This window comes from Macrosteles quadrilineatus, unplaced genomic scaffold (genome assembly GCF_028750875.1).
Source record: "Macrosteles quadrilineatus isolate MER2022 unplaced genomic scaffold, UCM_ALF_1.0 Scaffold_8__2_contigs__length_117827958, whole genome shotgun sequence".
Taxonomy (NCBI): domain Eukaryota; kingdom Metazoa; phylum Arthropoda; class Insecta; order Hemiptera; family Cicadellidae; genus Macrosteles; species Macrosteles quadrilineatus.
Window position 1 is genome coordinate 89,721,045 of NW_026542601.1, and position 24,137 is coordinate 89,745,181.

The following is a 24,137-nucleotide window of genomic DNA, read 5'->3' on the forward strand; positions in this document are numbered from 1 at the left end:
ACTTAACACAAATAAATGCTACAAATAAATCGTTGACATGAACAATTTTTAAAGAAATGCAATTATAGTTTTAAAAACTAGGCTTCGATCTCAAACTCGTAAAAATTTTACAAAGGGAAAACCCAATTAAATAGAGTAATATTATTACTTATAACTATCTTAAATACTTAACTAAATTAACGCTGATAATATTTATGTAGACATTATCCATCACACATCTCAAATTGCACTTTCTTTCCTCAGTTGACATGATTGACATCCTTAAAATCTAAATGACACTGCTAAACATCCATTAAATATATGTTTTTTTGGAAAGATAAATATAAACTTTGGATAAAACCTTAAGGTTGTACAAAAGAGAAAAAAAGTTGACTCAAAAGCCAATTTCATTATTAGAACCATGTCAAAACAAATTTTCAGGTTTTAGATTCACACAAAATACGACTCAATTTACATTCAAATGAGAAAAATCCAAAATGTGATTTAATATTTTATTACCTTTATTTTTTTCAACTAGGAATAATTTGCATAAAGACAAAAATGAACAACCTTCAGGATTCATTTTACACGTTCTTAAACAACTATCTAAATAAAGGTAGAGCACTAACAAGATAAACGATTGTTGAACATACTTTGGAAGCGTAAAAAAGTGCCTACTAAAGCCTTAATGATGGTGAAGAAATAATGAAGGTTTATTAAGAAAAGAACAAAGGAATAACTAGTTTTGTTTTAACTTAGCCTTCCACAGATAACTAAGATTGTTAAAACTGCTCTTAACACTTGACACAAACTGTGTATATTTCAGGCCCCTGATTGCTATTTTAATGTTGGAAGAAATTAGATTTTAGTTAACCTTTTTTAATTTAGTCTGTTATAAAACTAACCTTATGATCACTGATCACCGATCAGAAAATGCTACAGGAAAATTGTCTGTAAAATTAAAATTTGAAACTGATTTTTATTATTATATTCAAAAGAAAACCAAGTATCTGATTCTGCTAGCTTATTTGAGAGTTTGAGTGCAGGTTCAGAAATCAGAACGTGGTACTGCAAATTCAGAACTTCCATCTACAACTTTGATTGATAAGATTATTCAGTCCACTCGCTGAGGGAGTATATTAGGACAAAATAACAATGTAACGTTATGTGATCTTTAATTGTGTATCAATTATTTTGTGGACTTTAACTTTCTCGGCTAAGCTAGCTGAATTATCTATTTTAAAAATTCAAATTAAAAACTCCTAAAACTATTTTTAAGCACTTTCTATAAATAAACGGAATTACTAAGCTATAGTAGGCACTTTGTTAACTTAAACTCAGTAAACTCTTCAGATTCTTCAGAAGATCCTCGCTTTTCCAAATCAGATTGAAAATCCCATTTAAAAGTAAACCAAAAACATCTGATCCTCAGAGTTATTCAGATCTTTAACTCTGCATCCATCCGTCTAATCCGGTGGTGGGAACAAGTAGAGCAGTATCATGGAGATTACGAGCAACGCAACACACAGCAGTGTAGAGAGAGTGGTGGGGGGAGGTGGTGGTGTCTCGGCGACGGACAGCAGGTAGTGTACTGTGCGCGACAGTTCTAACAATCCGCCACCTTCCACGACGTCGTCTCGACTACACAATGCCGCCTGCAACCAACACAGGCGTTAGTGACACTCCACCACTCCCCACCACACCTCCACACCACCGTCTAGGCTATGTACAGTCAACACACAAAGTATACATGTACAGTCAACACGCAATATACCAGACATTTTAACTACGGGTCTAGGGGCACGCTCTTCTTCCTTTGGGTCAAAATTATTATTCTTTGGGTCTAAGGCTAAAATGAAATTGCATTGGAAGTTGTTTTTTAAATATAAGCCTAATTGTAATACTGAAAATTGGGTCTACAAAACTACTTCAATACTTTTGGGTCATATGCCAAAATAATGTTGCTTAGGAAAGTATTACTGTTTTTCATTATTAATTAATTTAATAACTATAACTCAGTTTTTTTTTACAATATTGAACATTATCTCCAGCAAATCACGGTGAAATCATGAACATTTTCTACATTAATGGAAAAAATGTGAACATCTTTTAGGGTCACAGCACAGTTGTAAATTTCTTCCAAGCTGCAGTGAAATTAAGAACGTATTTTGATTTCATGGCTATGTCACACCTACATCCGCCGCGGGAGTACCCCGCGCGGACTACTTTGAGCCATGTCACACCAAAAGTACCGTGTCCGCGGCGGTAGTTTTGATGTGTTTTCATAACAATTCGTTTATGATAACACAACATAAGAACACATCCTATTATCCTATTTAGTAAGCCGGGGGGGGGGGGGGGGGGTGTAAGTTAGATCCCCTTAGGTATTGTTGGCCTAATGTCATCAATGACCTGCAGTTTCCAGATGGCTACAAAAACTTTAAGAATTATAAGGAATTCAATACTAAACCAAAAAGGAACAGCATAATTATGTGTGGTAATACTGGTAATAGGATTGTTTATGTCATAAAGTTAAATTAAGTTACGTGAAACATCCCCAGCTTTCATTTCTGAATGATCACTACTGCTTGAAAAAGAAAGATTTATTCCTCATTTCTCACTATGTCCTCCAAACACACTTTGATCGTGTCCAATATTTTGTTGCTGTTATATCAATGACTATAGCAAGCTATAACCCTAATCAATCTACTCTAACTCTAGACTAATTCAATCGTATCAAACCAAATAGCTGACCTTAGCAAACCTTAGTGACAGCTGATGGTTTTTAGCAAGAGAATATGGAAGCAATTTTTATTTTTGGAAATAAATAATGGTAAACAATAAATAAACTTTATTTGTACATGAATTATCTTAAAAAGTGGTTCAGTATGACAAGAAGAAGTTGACCACATGGGCCAAAAGTGTATATTCGGCCCTCACTCATATTACCACTGAGACGAAACAAAAGTCTTTCAACTATTGCCATGTCGAAATGAGCTCATGTCAAAATTAAGTATACTTAGCTCGTTTTCTGATGAATTTTCTAATAATATTTTGTAAACAAATTTGTTATTAAAAGTATTTTCTTAAAAATAAAGTAAATCTTGACTGAGAAAAAAACTCACCTCTTCAACTCCAATCCTCCGACAGGCTTCTAGGAAATTGTCAACGTTTCGGCGACATCTTGGAGTAGTTAGTTTAGGCTAAAATAAACAAAAAAAGTTAAAATCTGCAAAAAATTGGACTATTTTATACTAAACAATAATAATGCTACGATACATTGTCATTGACATTAGATACCAAGATTTCTCATTACGTAACTAAGTATACAATGCTGTTATCTGCTATGTAACAATGTTGGGCAGTGAAATCATATTAATCCAATACTTTTGAGAAATGTATCTCAAATTGATTGTTTCCAATAGACTCGGGTTCACATAAATTGGATATCTACTTGCAGTATCTTAAGTAAATTGTACATAGGCTCTAATTGGTTACTTATTTTGTTGTATATTATGCTAAACGGTATTTATCCGATTACTCTTTCCTTGTTCCTTGTTTTGTTCTGTATTTGTAATGTGCTTGTTAATAAACATATGTTACGACTGACTCTTTATTTACGTTTTTAGTTGGTATCGTTAAAATGCAATACCGTCATGGCCACCAATCAACACATAACACCCACGTTAAATTTCTAAATGTTTAAAATGTTTAAATTTATGGAGGATAAAACTCTGTCTAATTTGTACAATTTCAGATTTATACTTTCTCAAAGTCGGTTACTGTGAATGTGCTAAATTTGGTCCCAATTGCTTCAGCCGTTCAAGAGGAGGTATTTGTAAAACAAAAGCAGAAATGTAGTGTAAGAGCTTCGCTCAGTTAACATCTGAAGCAGGTTGTGATATCCTAAGTTATGTGCTGCTATGTATGAGTTAATTGTATCTCTCTTGTTTAGGAAAGATATATTCAGATTAAGATATTATTGTTATAGAAAAATTTAAAATGCATACTGAAATGTTATGTTCCAAGGGATGGTACAAGTTCTACCCATAGCTTTAAGTTTGGGGAGAGTTGGAGAATCAGTCGGTAGCGCCGAGATAGCTATGTTGAGGGTTCGGAACCTGGTACCTGCCATTAGTATTTATCAGTACATTTCACCCTCGTACTGTACCGGCTCCCCCCTAGCTTTCCAGAATGCTTTCTGTGGCCTATATGGACGGGCAAACACAAGGTAAAAATGCCACCAAACTCTTATTGAAAAAATTAGGAAAGAAAACCTACCCTAAGTGCAAACTACCATATTTTGTATACTACCCTATTAATGAGACAAAAATACTGATGAAAATTATTAACTCACAACAGCAGGAGAAGGAACATGGATGCTAGCCACAGATCTAGGTCTGACATGGTTGGCTAGATGACACAAGACCACTCCATCACTAAGAGCTGGTGCTAGGTCTGCTGGTAGTGTCATCTTCAGTCTGGTCTCTATGTTCTGTCAACAACATCAGTATATTAGTGTAACATGGATGCTAGCCCATGGTGGGCACTAAGTAGAATAATAGCAAAAGAAGAAAAGAAAATAGCAATAGTGTCAGATTTAAAAGGACTGGTGCTTGAAGGGAGAATATAAGGTCCAGTTGGATCAGTGATAACATAAATATCAATCCACCTGTAAACAATGACTAGGTGTGCGGCCTCAGGTCCGCCGATTAAGCGGAGTGAACAAAATAGTTAACAAACAATAATTTATTCTTAATAAAATTTAAATAAAAAAATAAACTACAAAATAAAAACTGAAAAAAACTTTAATGGTCAATGCAATACGAGTAGATCACCTAACGTCCATTTACTGTTTGTTTATGCCTGTAACTGGCTGGCCAAAAATGGCTCAGTTAGCAATTCCTTGATATAGTTCGGCCGCTTAGAAAACGACCTGCGCGCTAATGCTAAACCAATGCTGGAGGAGGTCGCTTTCTAAGCGGCCGAACTATAGTTCCTGTTTTGATTACCTCACATACATTTTGATTGCATAATTGCAATCACAGCTGATAATTTAGTACAGCTGATTCCAAACTCTTGTCATAATTCATATGTATATAAATCAATATAATTTTCCATGCTATTAAAAATATTGGTACTTTCCTGTTAAAGGGAACATTCATTATTATCGATATTTTTTTTCGATATATCGATATTTTTGTTTCCGATCAGATCTATTACAAATTGACAACAACAACCAACTGATCTTGTTTAGGCTAAAATAGTCTATATGGATTAAGAAATGAAACTGGTCTAAGCTAACCTAACATAACCAACCAAACTTGCTGTACCATTTAAAACTTCCGTTTGGGTTTGATAATAGAAAAGGCAAGTTAAACACAGCATTTTTAAATGTTACAGCAAGTTTGGTTAGTTATGTTAGGTTATGTTTTTTTTAGAACAGTTTCATATACTGAACAATATTTATCGTAGTTGTCAGCTGATATGTTTCAATTTGTTAATATCGATATATCGAAAAAAATCATCGATAATAATGAATGTTCCCTTTAACAGGAAAGTACCAAAATATTTAATCAACACAAGCGCACATTTCCACCATGAATCATGCCTCAAAACCAGTATCTATTTACAGTCAAAAGTAAAAAAACTGTTTTCAATAGCCTATTAATTTCTAGCTTTGGATAACAATTTGCTAGTTGCCTAGTAAGTTAAAACAGCTGATTTAAATTATTTTTTTTTGTTCTAGTTGGGATTAAATAAATAAAATCAGCACGGTAGTGTACCTCAAATACAGTGGTTTTTCCAAATGCCCTGTAATACTTTCTATGTATTCTTTGATCAATGGTTTTCACCTGAGTGATTTTCCTTTGTGCTGTATTTAGATCGTATAATAGGTTGCTAATAAGCATATGGTATGATTCTTTGTTTACATCCACATTGTTATCACGTAAGCATATAGCAACTCATAAGGCTAATGCTAAAAAAAGTTAGTTTTAAATTAAAAAGACATTACCAAATTGAAATCTATTTTTATTTTAACATGAACACTGTTTGTTGAAACAACCCTGGAAAGTTTGGAATATGTTCAGCTGTTATTGAGTTAATTGATTACATAGTTGGCATAAGGTCCGATCCCAAAGAGCTTTGCTCAATAAAGCAGGTTTGTTTGCGAGTTAACTTGCACTATTAAAAAAGGTTCAAATACCTGCTATTAAGCAATCCAAATTTGTTGTTAGAACAACTTGTTTCGGTGTCTGTGTGACACCATCATCAGGCTGCACAAGGACAGTTTTCTTTCTTCATACGAAGAGCGTCATATTTACACGAAAATAAATAAACATTTACAGACGACACAAACACGAACACGAGACATTTATGGTAACTGATCAGTTAAGAAAACAGACGACCATAAATGTCTCGTGTTCGTGTTTGTGTCGTCTGTAAATGTTTATTTATTTTCGTGTAAATATGACGCTCTTCGTATGAAGAAAGAAAACTGTCCTTGTGCAGCCTGATGATGGTGTCACACAGACACCGAAACTAGTTGTTCTAACAACAAATTTGGATTGCTTAATAGCAGGTATTTGAACCTTTTTTTAATATTATTTGGCAATCCGGAGGCTAACAACTACAATGAAGTTAACTTGCACATTGATCTTGTGTTTGGTTTATTGGAATTTCTTCTGTAGGATTTGATATATCACTGGCAGAGGGAACACTACAAACCAGAGAAAGTTTTCCTGGGATACCCCATCCTCTTATATGTTCTAGATTACTGACATTACAGTTTATGGTGTTCATTTGTGTGATCTGCCAGGCTAGATGTCATGGGCTCCAATGACTAGATCGGACTTTCTATTCTGTTAAGAAAGGGCATATTTACAAGAAAACAGAGACAATAGAGAATTAACAGTGGACTTGAAATACGATAACTAATAATGACTTACAGTTCTCAGTTGTTGTATCAGCTCCGCCTCCTCCTTTGCCTTCTCAAACTCGCGTCGCATGGTGAAGCTCAGCTTGTCTGGAGGGATGTTGCGGTTCCACGCTGCGGGGCGAGGTGGAGGGGGTGTGGTGCCGACGTAACCTAGACTGGTAGTCAGCAGTTGGGGTGCTGAAGGCTTAACATAGGCAGTGCAACCATTCACACCAGCATGATTGTCCTATAAAAAGAATAAATTATTTTAATTAAAAATTTAGAAATAATAGACATTTTCAGGCACAGTTGATTATTGAACAATTGTTTTGAATATCTACAACCTTTTTTTAAGTGGTGTGTCGTTCAGCTTGACTTTGAGAAAACAAGGGAATAAACTATATCTTTTTCAATTTTCGCCATAACTATTGAACGTACAAAAATGATTCAATGTACTAATTTTTTTAAGCTCTAAAAAAATTTCAGAGAAATTGCAAAATTTAATCCTTTGGAAAAAATTTAAAACCCTATTTTTAACCCCATTAAACACCGTTTTCATGGTCGAATCATGCTGGTTTGCGAACTTGATCAAATAAATTTGTGTTTACATGTTTGTACCAATTTTCAAGAAAAATGATTAAATTAAAAAAGTTGTTATCGGACATTAGATATATGAACGTGTTTTTTTGAATCATCAAAACGAAGAAGTAAATTGGTGCCAGTCCTAGGGCTATTTCTTACTACAAGACCTACGTTAATAGCTCATTTCCTTTATGGAGATAATTCACCAAAAAGAGTTGGTACCGCTACGGTCTGATCCTCGTACATTACCTGCACTCCAGGTGGTGGTGGGGGAGGGGTATAGTTGAGGTTGCGAGATGGAATGACTTTCTGTACAGGACGTTTGTTGACCTCATGGCCTGGGCTAGGACTGCTGTCCGTCTTGTGACCAGGGGAATCAGAGTCCTACAAATGGACATCCATGGTTATCTAACATTCATTGTTGAATTTGTACATCCAGACAAAGATTATTGTTGTAAACACACTTTACTTTTGATGTCAGGGTACTTGTAACAACTTTAACTATTTTTAAAATGTGATGTAAAAATTAAGGCAAAAAATTTAAAAAAAATTGATGTATGAAAACAACATTTTTAGCTAAGTTAGCTAGCGTTTTCATAATTCATCACATTTTCAGAACAAGCATTCTTAATTATTGCCAACAAGGTTCTTGCTAGTCATGGTTTTGTAAACGTTCAGACTTCATTTTTAAATTCCCTTTCAACAAAGTCATACTCTAAGTGTTCTTTATTACAGTAGAACCTCGATAGCAAGACCCTCATAAGGATTATTAAGACTTGTTATTAAGGTTGACTTATTATCGAGGTTTGCAACAACATGTGATTAGGAATAAAATAAACTCTAGGGGATTTTAAAATGACACTTGATATCCAGGGTGGCTCGTTATCGAGGTCCCCACAATATAATTTTACGATTTATCTTTAAATTTTTAATCATTACTGTACCTCAATTCTTTCAAGGTCAAACATTTCAGTTTTGTTTTTACACTTTATATTACACTCGATATCGTCACAGACATTTTATTTTTATTTTTTAGATATTAATAACTTAGGCATTTGAGGTTTAGTTTATATTCCACTGTTTATTCATAAAATTCTAGAACTACTTTAAAATCTATGAATGCTAGTCAGGACATAAATTGATAGAAAAGTGACTCTAGACCTCGTACACATAATCAACATTAGACGCATTCTTGTTATTCAATTAAACAACCTGAACACAAAACAAAGTTTTGAATGCTTGGTTTGAAGATGACCACTTGTGAGATACTTAATACTTACTTTAATACTTTCTTATGAAATGGCGACCATACAATGTAGGTATTTTAAGCCAAGTATGAATGACTTACATTGACATGATTGTTCACATGTTGGTAGGTGGGGGAGGGTGTATGGTCTTCTGAACTGGTGTTTCTACTTTTGTAAATATTATCTGCAGCCCTCTGTGCTCTGAGTGCTTCTTTGTACTCCCTACGACAAAACATGTGTTAACTCAACAACGCTGATTTTAAATGCAAATATGTAAAAGTTTAACTTTACTTTTCAAATGTATCATTTAGTGATGTCAGGTCCTTATTAAATTACGAGACAATAATGGTTTCGGACCAAAATTAATTTTCGGTTCTCGGCACTCAATGAAATGGTACTAATTTGTTTTTTAATAGGTTGTATTTAAGCAAGATCGTAGGCATTGATCACATATGTTGCTGTGACTGCTTTTCTCATTTTTGGTAGTTTTTTTTAACAAATTCTAATAAAACACAACTTGGCCCTTGGGGACAAAATTACTGTCACGGCCTTTGCAATTCGCCTGATACCACAATGCATAGTCAATAGTCATCATTGTCAAATTGTGCCGCCAATAGGCATGTGCTCTGTAATGGTACCCCTCCCAAGTTCTTGTATGATAGATAATTGCCTGCAGGTACAAATGCATCACTACATACAACCAAAAAGTACTATAAGCTGCAATACTGACTTGTAGGACTGTATATGCTGGTAGGGTCGTGGGTCGTTGTCTTGACTGGCCTGTTCCACTGTCGGGGAGAGAGAAGCTCCGGAACCTAGCCCGTTCATTGACTGTCCACTCTTGCTGTACCTCGACCCTAGACTGTACCCACAGAGAAACAATCACATAAGTAAACGATCACAGAGAAATAATGAAAAATTGGTCCAACAGTGGTGTACACCATACAAAATTTCTATGTCCATTTATACATCCAAGTTCCACAAGAAGTTTATAAAAAAAAATATCTTCTTAAAATGCTCTTTAGTATGAAAAAAGTGGTAATTTATATTTCTAATGAAATACTGTATGAAAAACATAAAGAGCAAAGGCAATCGTTAAAAGAAAATTAAAATTGAAACATCAAAATCAAGATTCTAATTGGTACGTAAAATGTTTATTTGAAGTCTACCCAAATTCTGTTTGGATGTAGAGCCATAGAATTTTTCAAATGGTAATCGAACATTAAAGTATTTATCAAATGGATGTTTATTGGATATCCTTGCACAAAGAACTAGGAGAAGTAAAACTCACTTGATCATGAGAGCTATGAGTGGCAGGAGATATGAGAATAAACAAGTTGAGTTCTTTAAATTGAAAGATGCAACTCACACTCAATCATGTTAAATGTAAACCGTCTAAAATGAGAATGTAAAAAATTCACTATTTACGTGCTAGCACTGCTTAGAATTGTTACTTTGATTTGTACAAGAAGTACAATACATATAACACATCAGCTTTGGTTTGAATCTAAACAAAAATATCCTTAAAGCTAAAGAACATTTCGTAGAGACGTTGTCTGAACATCTGAAAATGAAGAACACTCACACAAGCCTAGAAGCTACGCACCCCTGAAGGATCACTATGCTACTGAAGTAACAGACTGTTACAGTGTATAAATAACCCTCCCTAGTGTTGACATCTGCTACCTCTCCCCTAATACCCACTTCACAGTATATATAGCCCAAGACATAAAGTGAATACAGGTTATTGTTTGTGTTAAACTGAACTTCTGAAAGGATTATTGTTAGGGTAGCAGGCTCGCCTGGGAGAGAGGACCACTGGCACAACGACACAAAAAAATTACATCAAACACAAAAATTTGAATACTTTTCTGTCGCTGAAGTCCAGTGGGGAAGTTTGAACATGAAGACATCTTTCTTCCCAACTCCATTCCTTGGTTTAAAATACTGTCAATATCAGTTATAACATTTGTATACATATTGGGAGGTTTTGGTGTTTGATGTGTCTGAAAAGGCTGGGTTTTTTCCCATTCAGGCAAGCCTGCTATTTCAACAACCCTTTCAACTTCTAAAATAGTACAGCCATTGAGCCTTTACCCTGATATTCAATATTTTTTTGCAAAACAAAAATTTTAAAATTAAAGATTCTTCGGATGTTATTAACAACTAGTATTGGACTGATGTTCACTTTTTTTAAGTATCTTTACCAAAGGCTACTTAAAACAAAGTTTTAGTGAGGAAACATCTTGATAACTTGCCTAGAACTTGACAAAGATTTGATCCCACTCTCTGAGCTGTTTTGTCGGCTTACTTCTCGTTCAGAACTTGATCTTTCTAACCTCTTTTTACCCAGTTCGTTGAGTGTCTGTAGAAAAAATACCAATTGTTACAATTAGAATAAAACATAACTATACTAAAACATTTGGTTAGTATTTATGAAAAAATACTAACAATAAAACAATTTCCATTTTCCATATTTCTTTTTATGTTGAGTAAATTGACTAAAAACATTTCAGACAACATAGAGAGAAAAAATTAGCTGGATGCCTATAACTAATACAAAAAGTTTAGTAGGCCCCCGTGTTATAGTTCAGTCTTATTTCCAAGTGGATTTTTTTGTTGAAAATTTTTAAAATTATATGTTCTCCAAGAAACCATTATAAAGTAAGTAAAATTAATTAATAACACAAAAAAAGGGAAAAACTAAACACCTTTAGTTGAATTGTAGCTTGCCCCGAAGATGGAGAGCTGGAAAAACTCCAGTAGACTTAAGGTCCAACAGTCGACAGTGGAACCAACCACTAAAGTTGACTTCAGCTAATCTACTATACCTCGTCGGAGTTGTTGATGCTAGAGTCGCCGGCGCAGGGACTGGTGTTGTGGTGTCGCCGGTGTTGTTGCTTGGCGCGCAGCTCACTCAGTTTACGACTCACTTTGCGCTCCTCTACGCCGCCGCGCCACCTCACCTTGTCTTCCTTAACACTGCGCAGCTCCAGATACTTGAATACATGCACTCTGCCTCGCACACAGATCTGCAAACACATGTTGTTATCAAATAGACGGTTCATACGTTAGTAAAATTAAATGAATAGCTTTGTATGGAACTAACTTGTAAGAGAAAGTGCTTGTATAAGATTGTAACAAAATGATCTTTATAGGTCTATTTCACATTTAGGTTAACTCTTGCTCTATGGATCATCCCTTGACTTAATCATGCTGGTATCACATTTTACTCTTCACATGAGCACAAAAATCCAAATTGATTAGAAACAAGTTTTTTTTTTTTGGGGGGGGGGGGCACACAAATGCATTAAGTTAATTTTAAAGAAGCAAGAATGTTGGATTTGAGGTACTACAAGGCAATATAGCAAGAGCGGAGACAGACACAACTTACACTAGCAGGAGGAGAGACGAGGGGATTGTGAGACAGTTCTAGACTGACGAGAGAGTTCATGGTGCAAAGTTCTACAGGCAGATTTGAGGTACTACAAGGTAACATAGCAATAGCGGAGACAGACACAACTTACACTAGCAGGAGGAGAGACAAGGGGATTGTGAGACAGTTCTAGACTGACGAGAGAGTTCATGGTGCAAAGTTCTACAGGCAGATTTGAGGTACTACAAGGTAACATAGCAATAGCGGAGACAGACACAACTTACACTAGCAGGAGGAGAGACAAGGGGATTGTGAGACAGTTCTAGACTGACGAGAGAGTTCATGGTGCAAAGTTCTACAGGCAGATTTGAGGTACTACAAGGTAACATAGCAATAGCGGAGACAGACACAACTTACACTAGCAGGAGGAGAGACAAGGGGATTGTGAGACAGTTCTAGACTGACGAGAGAGTTCATGGTGCAAAGTTCTACAGGCAGATTTGAGGTACTACAAGGTAACATAGCAATAGCGGAGACAGACACAACTTACACTAGCAGGAGGAGAGACAAGGGGATTGTGAGACAGTTCTAGACTGACGAGAGAGTTCATGGTGCAAAGTTCTACAGGCAGATTTGAGGTACTACAAGGTAACATAGCAATAGCGGAGACAGACACAACTTACACTAGCAGGAGGAGAGACAAGGGGATTGTGAGACAGTTCTAGACTGACGAGAGAGTTCATGGTGCAAAGTTCTACAGGCAGATTTGAGGTACTACAAGGTAACATAGCAATAGCGGAGACAGACACAACTTACACTAGCAGGAGGAGAGACAAGGGGATTGTGAGACAGTTCTAGACTGACGAGAGAGTTCATGGTGCAAAGTTCTACAGGCAGATTTGAGGTACTACAAGGTAACATAGCAATAGCGGAGACAGACACAACTTACACTAGCAGGAGGAGAGACAAGGGGATTGTGAGACAGTTCTAGACTGACGAGAGAGTTCATGGTGCAAAGTTCTACAGGCAGATTTGAGGTACTACAAGGTAACATAGCAATAGCGGAGACAGGCACAACTTACACTAGCAGGAGGAGAGACAAGGGGATTGTGAGACAGTTCTAGACTGACGAGAGAGTTCATGGTGCAAAGTTCTACAGGCAGATTTGAGGTACTACAAGGTAACATAGCAATAGCGGAGACAGACACAACTTACACTAGCAGGAGGAGAGACAAGGGGATTGTGAGACAGTTCTAGACTGACGAGAGAGTTCATGGTGCAAAGTTCTACAGGCAGATTTGAGGTACTACAAGGTAATATAGCAATAGCGGAGACAGACACAACTTACACTAGCAGGAGGAGAGACAAGGGGATTGTGAGACAGTTCTAGACTGACGAGAGAGTTCATGGTGCAAAGTTCTACAGGCAGATTTGAGGTACTACAAGGTAACATAGCAATAGCGGAGACAGACACAACTTACACTAGCAGGAGGAGAGACAAGGGGATTGTGAGACAGTTCTAGACTGACGAGAGAGTTCATGGTGCAAAGTTCTACAGGCAGATTTGAGGTACTACAAGGTAATATAGCAATAGCGGAGACAGACACAACTTACACTAGCAGGAGGAGAGACAAGGGGATTGTGAGACAGTTCTAGACTGACGAGAGAGTTCATGGTGCAAAGTTCTACAGGCAGATTTGAGGTACTACAAGGTAACATAGCAATAGCGGAGACAGACACAACTTACACTAGCAGGAGGAGAGACAAGGGGATTGTGAGACAGTTCTAGACTGACGAGAGAGTTCATGGTGCAAAGTTCTACAGGCAGATTTGAGGTACTACAAGGTAATATAGCAATAGCGGAGACAGACACAACTTACACTAGCAGGAGGAGAGACAAGGGGATTGTGAGACAGTTCTAGACTGACGAGAGAGTTCATGGTGCAAAGTTCTACAGGCAGATTTGAGGTACTACAAGGTAACATAGCAATAGCGGAGACAGACACAACTTACACTAGCAGGAGGAGAGACAAGGGGATTGTGAGACAGTTCTAGACTGACGAGAGAGTTCATGGTGCAAAGTTCTACAGGCAGATTTGAGGTACTACAAGGTAATATAGCAATAGCGGAGACAGACACAACTTACACTAGCAGGAGGAGAGACAAGGGGATTGTGAGACAGTTCTAGACTGACGAGAGAGTTCATGGTGCGAAGTTCTACAGGCAGCGTGGCTATTCGATTCTCACTGAGATCCATATGTAAAAGCTTCAGGTACGTCACTTCTGCAATAACACACATGTTGCTTTATTTCTTTATATTTCACTGATTTCTTTAAATAGGGCAGTAGAGGTAGTCAATTAATAAAAGAAATCTTTCTTGAAAGATAAGGTTTGGGGCATAACAATTTTGAAGTTTAAGTAATTTTTTATGAACCTTTGTTCTGCAGTGGCATTCTATAACCCTTTCATAGTTAGCTTTTGTCGTTAAATGTTCATTGCATTTCAGAAACCGATATTTAAAAAAGCAAATTAAAGAGTGTTACATCCAATATACAGTTTCTTTATGTTTTACCAACACAATGCTTTTCCATTGTTGCTTTTAATTTTAAAAATGAAAAAAAAAACTAATCAGTAGCTACAGTGAAATTACATCGAATCAGTAACAAAAGGATTTTTGAGGTAAGAATATGTCTATATGTCAAACGGGAATGTGATCTATCATCATACCAAACTTCAACCCTGTCTGTTTAGTATTTTTCCCGTTTACTTGTCACAAACATCCATACATCCAAACTTTCTCACATATAATATTAGTAGGATGAGTTAAAATAACCCCGCTGCAGCAAACCTGCCGACTAAGCGAATTTCCATTTGTCTGAATTGATTTTCAGTTAAATATATTTTAATAACATTAGGTTTAACGAGTACCTAGGTTTGCTGCTACAAGGAAACTAATAAAGTGTGTTTTTGAGTAAAATATTGATAGCTTAGTACAAAATAAATAAATTTGCCAAGTTTGATCAAAATATATCCATAAACAAGCAAACTACAACATTTGACAATATTCTCCATAAGAATAACATGGGAATTTTAAATTTACAATTTTTTTTAATTTTCTCCGTTACTAATAATCGAACAAAAATACCTTTATATACTAAATTATTTGTTTTTTTAACCTCTTTAAAAAGGTCTAAAGAGAAATCGGGAAATTTTGTGTTTTGAGGGTCAAAAGTGAGAAAAACCAATTTTTACCCCATAAAACTCCCCGTAAAGCCCCGTTCCCATTGTCCGATCGTGCTGGTTCGCGAACTCATTCAAGTTTATCCCGCTTTACACCTTTAAACCAAATTTCATCAAAATCGGACAAAAAATACTCAAGTTATCGCGTTCACGGACGTATATATATAAGTCTATATATATATATATATATATACATATATAACAATTTTAACGAATGGTGTTTTTGGCCTCTGGGGACATCAAAATGAAAAAGTAAATCGGTCCCGGGTCTAGGTCTTACCGTGCCACCTACGGTAATAGCTACTTCCCTAAAGGGAAATTCGCTAAAATGAACTTACCAATAGGTAACTCTAACAGCAGGTTGTTCCTAACATTGAGCATCCTCAATCTCGACAGTTGCCCCATCTGTGGAGGAAGGTGAGCAATCTGGTTGCAACTAACGTCAAACTCCATGAGAGAGTTGCAGCGACCGATCTCCTCCGGTAGAGAGGTCAACCTGTTGTTGGCAACCAGCAAGATCTCCAACGGTAGCTGACACAGAGCTGCTGGTAGACTTGTCAGGTGGTTGCGACTGGAACATGTCAAATGGAGGATAAAACATGATGTCAAACTTGTCAATTAGAGAGGTCAACCTGTTGTTGGCAACCAGCAAGATCTCCAACGGTAGCTGACACAGAGCTGCTGGTAGACTTGTCAGGTGGTTGCGACTGGAACATGTCAAATGTAGGATAAAACATGATGTCAAACATGTCAATTAGAGAGGTCAACCTGTTGTTGGCAACCAGCAAGATCTCCAACGGTAGCTGACACAGAGCTGCTGGTAGACTTGTCAGGTGGTTGCGACTGGAACATGTCAAACAGAGGATAATACATGATGTCAAACATGTCAATTAGAGAGGTCAACCTGTTGTTGGCAACCAACAAGATCTCCATCGGTAGCTGACACAGTGCTGCTGGTAGACTTGTCAGGTGGTTGCGACTGGAACATGTCAAACAGAGGATAATACATGATGTCAAACATGTCAATTAGAGAGGTCAACCTGTTGTTGGCAACCAACAAGATCTCCATCGGTAGCTGACACAGTGCTGCTGGTAGACTTGTCAGGTGGTTGCGACTGGAACATGTCAAACAGAGGATAATACATGATGTCAAACATGTCAATTAGAGAGGTCAACCTGTTGTTGGCAACCAACAAGATCTCCATCGGTAGCTGACACAGTGCTGCTGGTAGACTTGTCAGGTAGTTACGACAGGAACATGTCAAGTAGAGGATATTACTTATCACTTTACTTGTCAGGTAGAGCCTTCAACAACAAGGGTTGTTCGTAAATAAAGGCATCAAACGAGCTTGATATTTAAATTTTATCCATGTGAAGGCCAAACCACACAGAGCTACTGCGGCGGACGTGAAGTTTGAAAAATCGCTCACAGTGTTAACAAATGGAACAGGTCACACAGAGCAACCAAGAGGTCGACGTGGTAGTGTCCACTTGCTGAGCAATATTTTTAGACTACCAAGGGGGATACTAACCTATCAAGCGCAGAGGTTACCTTATAGGGTAGTTGGTATCATTTTTCTTTATTTATTCTTCAACTAGTGACAACACTTTATTGATCTATTCTGATTTCAGTCTGAAGTACTTAAGCTTTAAACCATTCTTCGCCGAGCTCCAACTCTGCTACAAGATTGTAGAATTCTCCGGAAGTTTCTCTCTTCTCATTTATGGGGTGAACCCTCTAAGACCTCTTGCAGGACACATAGTATTAACACGTTGACTGCGCGCGCCGACTTTACAGGCGCTCCCCAGTGGCGGGCGAAGCCCCGGCGCGCAACCGAATCAGCGAACGCAATTGGCATTCAAATATTTCAGTCTGACGAATCACAAAAGAGCAGTGGTGACTGTGCTGCGTTACCCCGAGAGTGGATGTAGTTCACTGAAACACCCAAAGGTAGCAGCACTGCATGGATCCGTATCCAGTGTCTTTGTAATGTGGGTTGAAGAGAAAAAATCCCCGAAACCGGGACAAAAGCATTGCCAGACGGGATTTTACGGGAAATTTTAGTACCAACCTACACCAAAGTAAAGCTCGCATTCTAAGCTGGCAGGCTGGCAACGATTATAACGTCTCCGTCTGAGGCTAAGCTCACACTGACTCAATATATTACTGTTGGTCTGGTGCCGACTGTAGTCGGCGCGCGCCACCTGGGAGCGCTGGCGACGCCGACTAAAGTTGGCACGCGCAGTCAACGTGTTAAAGTATCAGTCCCTTATACTACTACTAGAACCGCTGTCCACCCACGAGACACTGTTTCGTAGGATGTCACGGTTGCACCAAGTACATTGGACGACATCTTGTTTACTACAAACAGTAGCATAGATTCGAATTGACAGCATTGTGGTAGCCGAGATGAGCTTGACCCATCCCATCCCAAAACAAGTATAGGGGTTGATCAAATCATGAAACTTATAAATGTTTAAGTTTTTACCAATACTGAGGTTAGGGTATGTCACCAAACCTCTAGGAAATTCTCCATTACTCAAGTGATAAATAATGAAACTGTCTAGGCCTCCCAGATATGAGTCATAAACCCTTTCACATGTTTACGAATCAGACAAGGTATGCTGGATAAAGGAGTGGAGATAAGACAAGTCACCTGCAAACAACTAATCCCTCAGACATGATGTTCAAACAACTTGTCAAATATGTACCTGTATCTTAGGTGGTTGAACCTGTAAAGCAAATTAAATTATGTTTGTTTTGCTAGTAATATTGTAGTTTCAGAGATTTCTTGATCTCTGCACATTTGTTTACAAAGAGCATTGTCACATTGAAACACTTTAAAATAATGTATACAATGTGAGAAAACTCTCAAAAAGTTCAAATCAATGGCATGTCCTAAAAAATTTTTTTTCCAAATCATTCTCAAAGCAGGTGATCAAATTTGACATTTACGACTAGTTGTGCCTTTAAAAAAATTGGCAGAAAACGTATTCTTCCGAAGAATGTGTTTTCAGACACTTCAAATCAAAATTAACACCAGACTTCTAAAAACAAATTGAACACCATCCGGTTCAAAAGTATACCGGCTTAAGAGACATTCTAATTAAAATTATGAGAGATTCAATATTCTGCAACAGCTAAGTTTTGATTTTTAAAACAATGATTAGAAGGTGATATAGAATAAGTATGCAATAGGTCCCTTAAGAACCAAGAGACATCAAAATGTTGGCTCAATTCATAATTTATCACTAAGTATGATCATGCCATAGGAATATTAGATTAAAATCTTCATACTGTCTTTCCTTTCGAAATAACGAATGAAGTTACAGACTAAAGAGTGTTGATTCATCTTGGACGAGACTTTGATGAGAATACCAGAAACATTGTAAATGACTTTTCAACAGCTGACTCATAACAGCGTCACAACAGCTGGGAAAATAACTAAGAAAGGTAAATAAACAAGAAAACAATCCTATGTCCGCTGCCTCACTGTCTCTTTTCAAACATGTCTCTCATTTGTGAACATTTAGTTTTTATATTGGAAAGTAATTTTTTACTATCCTCTGAAAACCAACATCATGGCATTAAATAAAAATAAGTATGTTGTTAACCAATGTTTTATACCAAATTTGAAAGTGTACTTGTTACTTTTGCTAGTTCTGTGATAAATTACATTTTTCCTCTTACTTTCTAAAACTTACCCTTCTAGTTCCTTAATATAGTATACAGGAGTTAGATATATTGCAGATACCTAAAAGGACCAAATTTTGAAATGTGTTCCTTTCATTCCAGTTTAATTCAACTTCAATAGGGTCCATTTTGCAAATTTCAACATTAGTGGCATTTTATTTACTCTTTGTCAAAGAAAACATACTACTATAACCCAGAATGCCAACCGCATGGTAAAAAGCATTAAGTGTTTTGAGAGAGCTTTGCCTGTCAATCGTAGGCAGCGCCACCAGCGTTGCTATGCTGAGTGCATGGCAACGCTGGTGGCGCTGCCTACGATTGACAGGCAAAGCTCTCTCAAAACACTTAATGCTTTTTACCATGCGGTTGGCATTCTGGGTTATAGTAATATGTTTTCTGTGTCTTTGTAAAGGAATTGTCAAAACCCTGATCTTGTTACTGTCAGTATCAACCTTTATTATTATATTTTAATTAATAATAATGTTTACTGTACATAAAATAACATTTGGTAATGGTAATTATAATTTGCTGACGGGGAAATGTAGAGAATAGTTATTTGTTTTACTAGTGTGTGAAGTGGCACTTTGCACTCGTGTTACACACTACCTTTTCCCTACAGTTACTAAAACGCATATAAATAATTAGTCTTTCAAACACTGGTACAACACGTTTTTAGGTCAGGTTAAATTCATGTGCCATACGAAATGGGAAACACTGCACCAGCTGATCGTAGTCATAGTGCTTTAGTGTTACCGTACCAACTTATTTTCAAGCGTACACGTATAACGTGCCTACTAAAAGCACACAGTTTTGTGTTGTTTGGTTAGAGTACTGGAGTGCGGCAAAAGTAAGTAAATGCAACAATTAGCTACTTTGCGTGCTATAAACAGTGCATGGAAGCCCACTTTGTCAGGTGACTGTAGGTAACATTTGGATATTTTAATTTTGATTGTAAAAGTCTAAGATTGTTTAAAATAAATAATAATAATAATAAATTAATATCATCACCTACACTGATAATACTATACAGTATCAATAAATGACTCAGCCTTCAGATATGACAGTGATATCAAGCGGTCAATATGAGTCAGTCACAGAAGAGATACATAAAAAATTGATTAGCTCTTTGAGCTACTTGACTTCCACTCTTCATATCCTTATATTCGGTTCTTCATGCTTCTGACACACATTGACCTATTGACTTAAGGTTTCTTTTTTGTTTATACACACAATTTAAACGTAACCTTTATTCAGGTGGTAAACAATTTATAAAACCTTTAACCAATAGAACTATTTAGTTTTCCTAGTTGAGGCGCTGTAGCTAATTATAACTGTTAAAAATTCGTAAGATATTCAGAAGAAAATATTATGTTGGAATGCAAATCTCTTTGACGATTGCTGAACCTAAAGCTGAAACACTACGCAAACAACTAGAATAGAAAAATTCTTTGTAGATATAAAACCAGTGTGAAACGCAACAGTGTGTTGCTATTTGTAAAAGTATGTCTAATTGAACGCACAACGTGAGCCAAAATTATGTTTTGACAGCTGAATGCTGTCACGAAGCCAAGTTTGAATTCCACATTCTCAAGCAACAGCTGACCTAAACAGTCTGGGGAAATCTGCTTGTAACCTTCCATTATTACCAGGATTACGCATATTAGCTTTGAAAATAATCCAAAATGTTTAAAGAGAATAAATTAATAACACATTGTTTACACCATACTCTTAATTAAATTTTGAATTCCTTAATTATTCTTGTATGTGTTTCTACAATACAAGCAGTTTTAACTTTTTTCAAGAGAACAGTTTATAAATTCTGATTTTGATTTCTACCGTCAACACGTAGATTAGCCCTTTGGGACACTAGATTTTCTATTGGTTTAATTATTTCTATTTTTAACAGCCTTTCCCCAGACTTGTGGTTTGCATGTGATCCGCTATGGGACTCAGCGCCCCTCTAATCCTTTTGGGGGAATTTTTCTCTTCTTAGGGCCCCCTACAAATCTTAGCCTTCTTGGGCCCCTGGATCCATTTATTGAAAAGGCCCTGGTTTACCCTATCCTTTTGAACACAAAAACCTTAATCCATAGCACCAAGTTTTCGGTGGACACTCCCACACACAGTAAAGATAGGTAAAAATAACAACGACTGACAAAAAATCTAAACATCCCAACTTCTTCCACCCTGAGCTACTTATTTTGGTGGGCTAAAATTGTCAAAAGCAAGATTAATTACAAAAGGAGGTACTAAACAAAAAAAAAACAAAAAAAAACTATAAATCACTCTTTTTACAATTTGACCTTCCATGGCCAAAATGTATAGTATAACATTAAATGCATTATTGTTAACACACACAGTGCTATAAATGTTCCATTATCGAGAATTACTTTTTAAATGATTTTGCAATTTTGGGATGAGCATATTACCTGAGGAGACCATAAAATATATTTTAATGACATTTAACACAGCCATCTCTCATTTAAACAATAACCAAAGATTTTTTCCCCCAAAAATCATTGATAGGTAGGCCTATATTTTACAACTACTGATCAGTGGAACCAACCTAAGGTCCAGGTAGACTAGGGACTGCAGGAAGACTACGGACTCAGGCACTGAACGGATAGCGTTGTGGTAACATTGAAGTTTCTCCAGGGACCAGAACTTTGTCACCTCCACAGGCAACTCCCAGAAGCGGTTTTTTGACAGATCTGAAAAAAGATATTTAATTGAGTTTTGAACACATTTATAAGGGCCAGAGTTAGTAACCATCTACAAATCACACAGTCAAATAGCCCTACACTCACACTGTTGCGTTTTCATTACACTGTTAGATGACAGTGCGGGCAGCGGAATAGTTAATCTAGATGGAAGGGGGGCAGCGACTGCGAGGGAGACAGAATGAAGTGATTGTTGAGACCAAACAACAGATGATCTCTGTATCGAGCCACAGAGCGGCCGGCCACCGGAAGTAGTAAACAGCTGATAACAGACAAGTGCCGGCGGAACTAGATAAAGAGGTTAATAATATCTACGCTCTCTCTCACTCGAGGTCGACAATGATGTTATCTACCTCATTGTTGGCCACAATAACTAATGGCGCTTTTGTGGCAACTTTCACTTCCCTTTTGTCATTTTTGAAAATGAAAATTTCTGTAATACGTAAATAGTTCAAGGAATTACTGAATGTTTGAAGAGAGTCTATGTAGAATTTGGAACGAAATTAAAATTTAACAGTAGACTAAATATAAGTAACATACAATATACTGTAAATACGAAAACGACTAGGTGTGTGCTCCTCTTATACTCCTATGATTTTAAATACAGTTACAACTCAGATAATATCGTTTTTGATCCCGATATCTGTCAATTCATTATGCTGATTATTTGTTATAAAATTTAATTACTGAAAACCATCACCGAAATTGGCTTCATGCAGTGATGAATATATTACAAAGAAATTAAATCAAAACTTAACTGTAATAAAAGCAAAGATAGCTAACTTTAAAGAAATTACGGCTTCTATGAATGAAATGGGCGATATGTGAGCATTTAGATCAACAATTATTTAAATGTTTCTTTTGAAACAATATAGTTATACGTCAGTTAAAGTTGCGATACATACAGTTTGAATAATTAATTTTTTTAATAATTTTGCAACCATTTAAATTATTTATATAAAATAATATAGTAAAAGATATTTTGAAATCAAAATTTTGCACATTACTTTTTTATAGACTTAAAAAAAATATATCAAGCTGTGATGTCTAGAAGAAAGACTGCGAACATAATAATAAAAAGCTACACAAACGTAGCCAAAGATCGTTTACAAATTGTATAACAGTGGTTTCCTGTTTCACAATGGCTCGGACCGTTCGACGATAAACATTTCGAGGGACAAATAAAACAATCGTGATAGTTTGGTGAGAATAAAACAGCGAGGCGGTGCATTGGCAAACGTTCAGACTTGAGACTGTACGTGTGTGTGTGTGTGCTTGTGTGTGTACAGCTACAGCACAGCAGCCAGTATTATAAGCTGTCCGTGCAGCGTGTATGGGCGGACTTGTTTGAGAAATTACTTGGGACCTAAATGCGACAAACCAAAACGTATACTGGCTCACCGCAAAGAGCTAAAGTAGGATACGGATGCAAAAGCATACTAATAGCATAGATGAACTTCATCTATGCTAATAGCAAGTGTGTGCTGGGTTTGGTAATAATTTGATTATCAGTTAAGCCTTTTGCAGATTACCCCAGCGCGTTTCTACAGCAGGACGCTTGATTTAACTACAAATGTGCTAATTTTGTATAGACACGATTTGAATGACAACAATAGTGTGGAAAACAGCTGCGCCTAGATTCATTGTCGCGGCGAAACGCATTCCTTGAAATCAATGACGAACGCGTTTTGACTCACGTTTTGACTGCCACGATATCATCGACAGCCAATCTTGGAAACTGTCAATCCATTATCTCTACACGGCAGCTTCTTAAAACTCTCTAACGACCACCCATCCTTCATCCACATTTTCTTTGTTTAAAATTAAGGTTTGTGTGTTGCGTTAATGTGTTACTTGTGTGTTTAGTAAAAAGTGAATTATATATTTTATAATTATTATGGTTTTTCTTGAGTGACATTTACGATTGTTTGTCGTTTTCTGCTACTAAGTTGCCAGAAAATGCCCGATTCGCGTACTTATCTTGATTGTTCCCTTCTCCTCATAAAATGGAGTCAAATTCTAGATCCAGAAAAGACGTGAAACTACTTGTTTCTTATCGTCTACAAAGCCGAGGTTTTGTTTGCAAAGAGTGGGTATAACGTGCCTATTCAGTGTACATAAATAAAACATTTGCCAATTGATGGTTTCAGGCACATTTCCATTCATACTAAATCAAGGTAATTGCAATTAACCCAATAGTTACCGTATGCTTTGAAATAGAATAAAATGGCTATAGGTACCTTTTCCATTTTGATTGGAGGTTTGTACAAACTGAATAATGTCCTCTCAAAACTTAAACCACGGTTAGGTTATGCACAAATTGGGTGTGTCCCTGAACTCAAGTATTTTAAATAGCGTTCAGAGGCGCTCTCACATTACT

At 36.7% G+C, this 24,137-nt stretch overlaps 1 protein-coding gene across 1 annotated transcript in view; it reads right to left on the reverse strand.

Annotated features, from left to right (window-relative positions):
- Positions 1-541: 541 nt before the first annotated feature.
- Positions 542-24,137, reverse strand: part of LOC128999700 (leucine-rich repeat and calponin homology domain-containing protein) — a 49,223-nt gene continuing 25,627 nt past the window's right edge. The window contains exons 2-13 of the mRNA XM_054426335.1: positions 21,604-21,748; positions 15,682-15,914; positions 14,250-14,386; positions 11,559-11,759; positions 10,986-11,092; positions 9,458-9,589; positions 8,829-8,949; positions 7,730-7,864; positions 6,930-7,145; positions 4,337-4,474; positions 3,105-3,182; positions 542-1,634 (exon numbers count right to left, since the gene is read on the reverse strand). Of these exons, the coding sequence (XP_054282310.1) occupies positions 1,446-1,634; positions 3,105-3,182; positions 4,337-4,474; positions 6,930-7,145; positions 7,730-7,864; positions 8,829-8,949; positions 9,458-9,589; positions 10,986-11,092; positions 11,559-11,759; positions 14,250-14,386; positions 15,682-15,914; positions 21,604-21,748 (1,832 nt within the window). The 3' untranslated portion in view covers positions 542-1,445. The remainder of the gene's footprint in view (positions 1,635-3,104; positions 3,183-4,336; positions 4,475-6,929; positions 7,146-7,729; positions 7,865-8,828; positions 8,950-9,457; positions 9,590-10,985; positions 11,093-11,558; positions 11,760-14,249; positions 14,387-15,681; positions 15,915-21,603; positions 21,749-24,137) is intronic.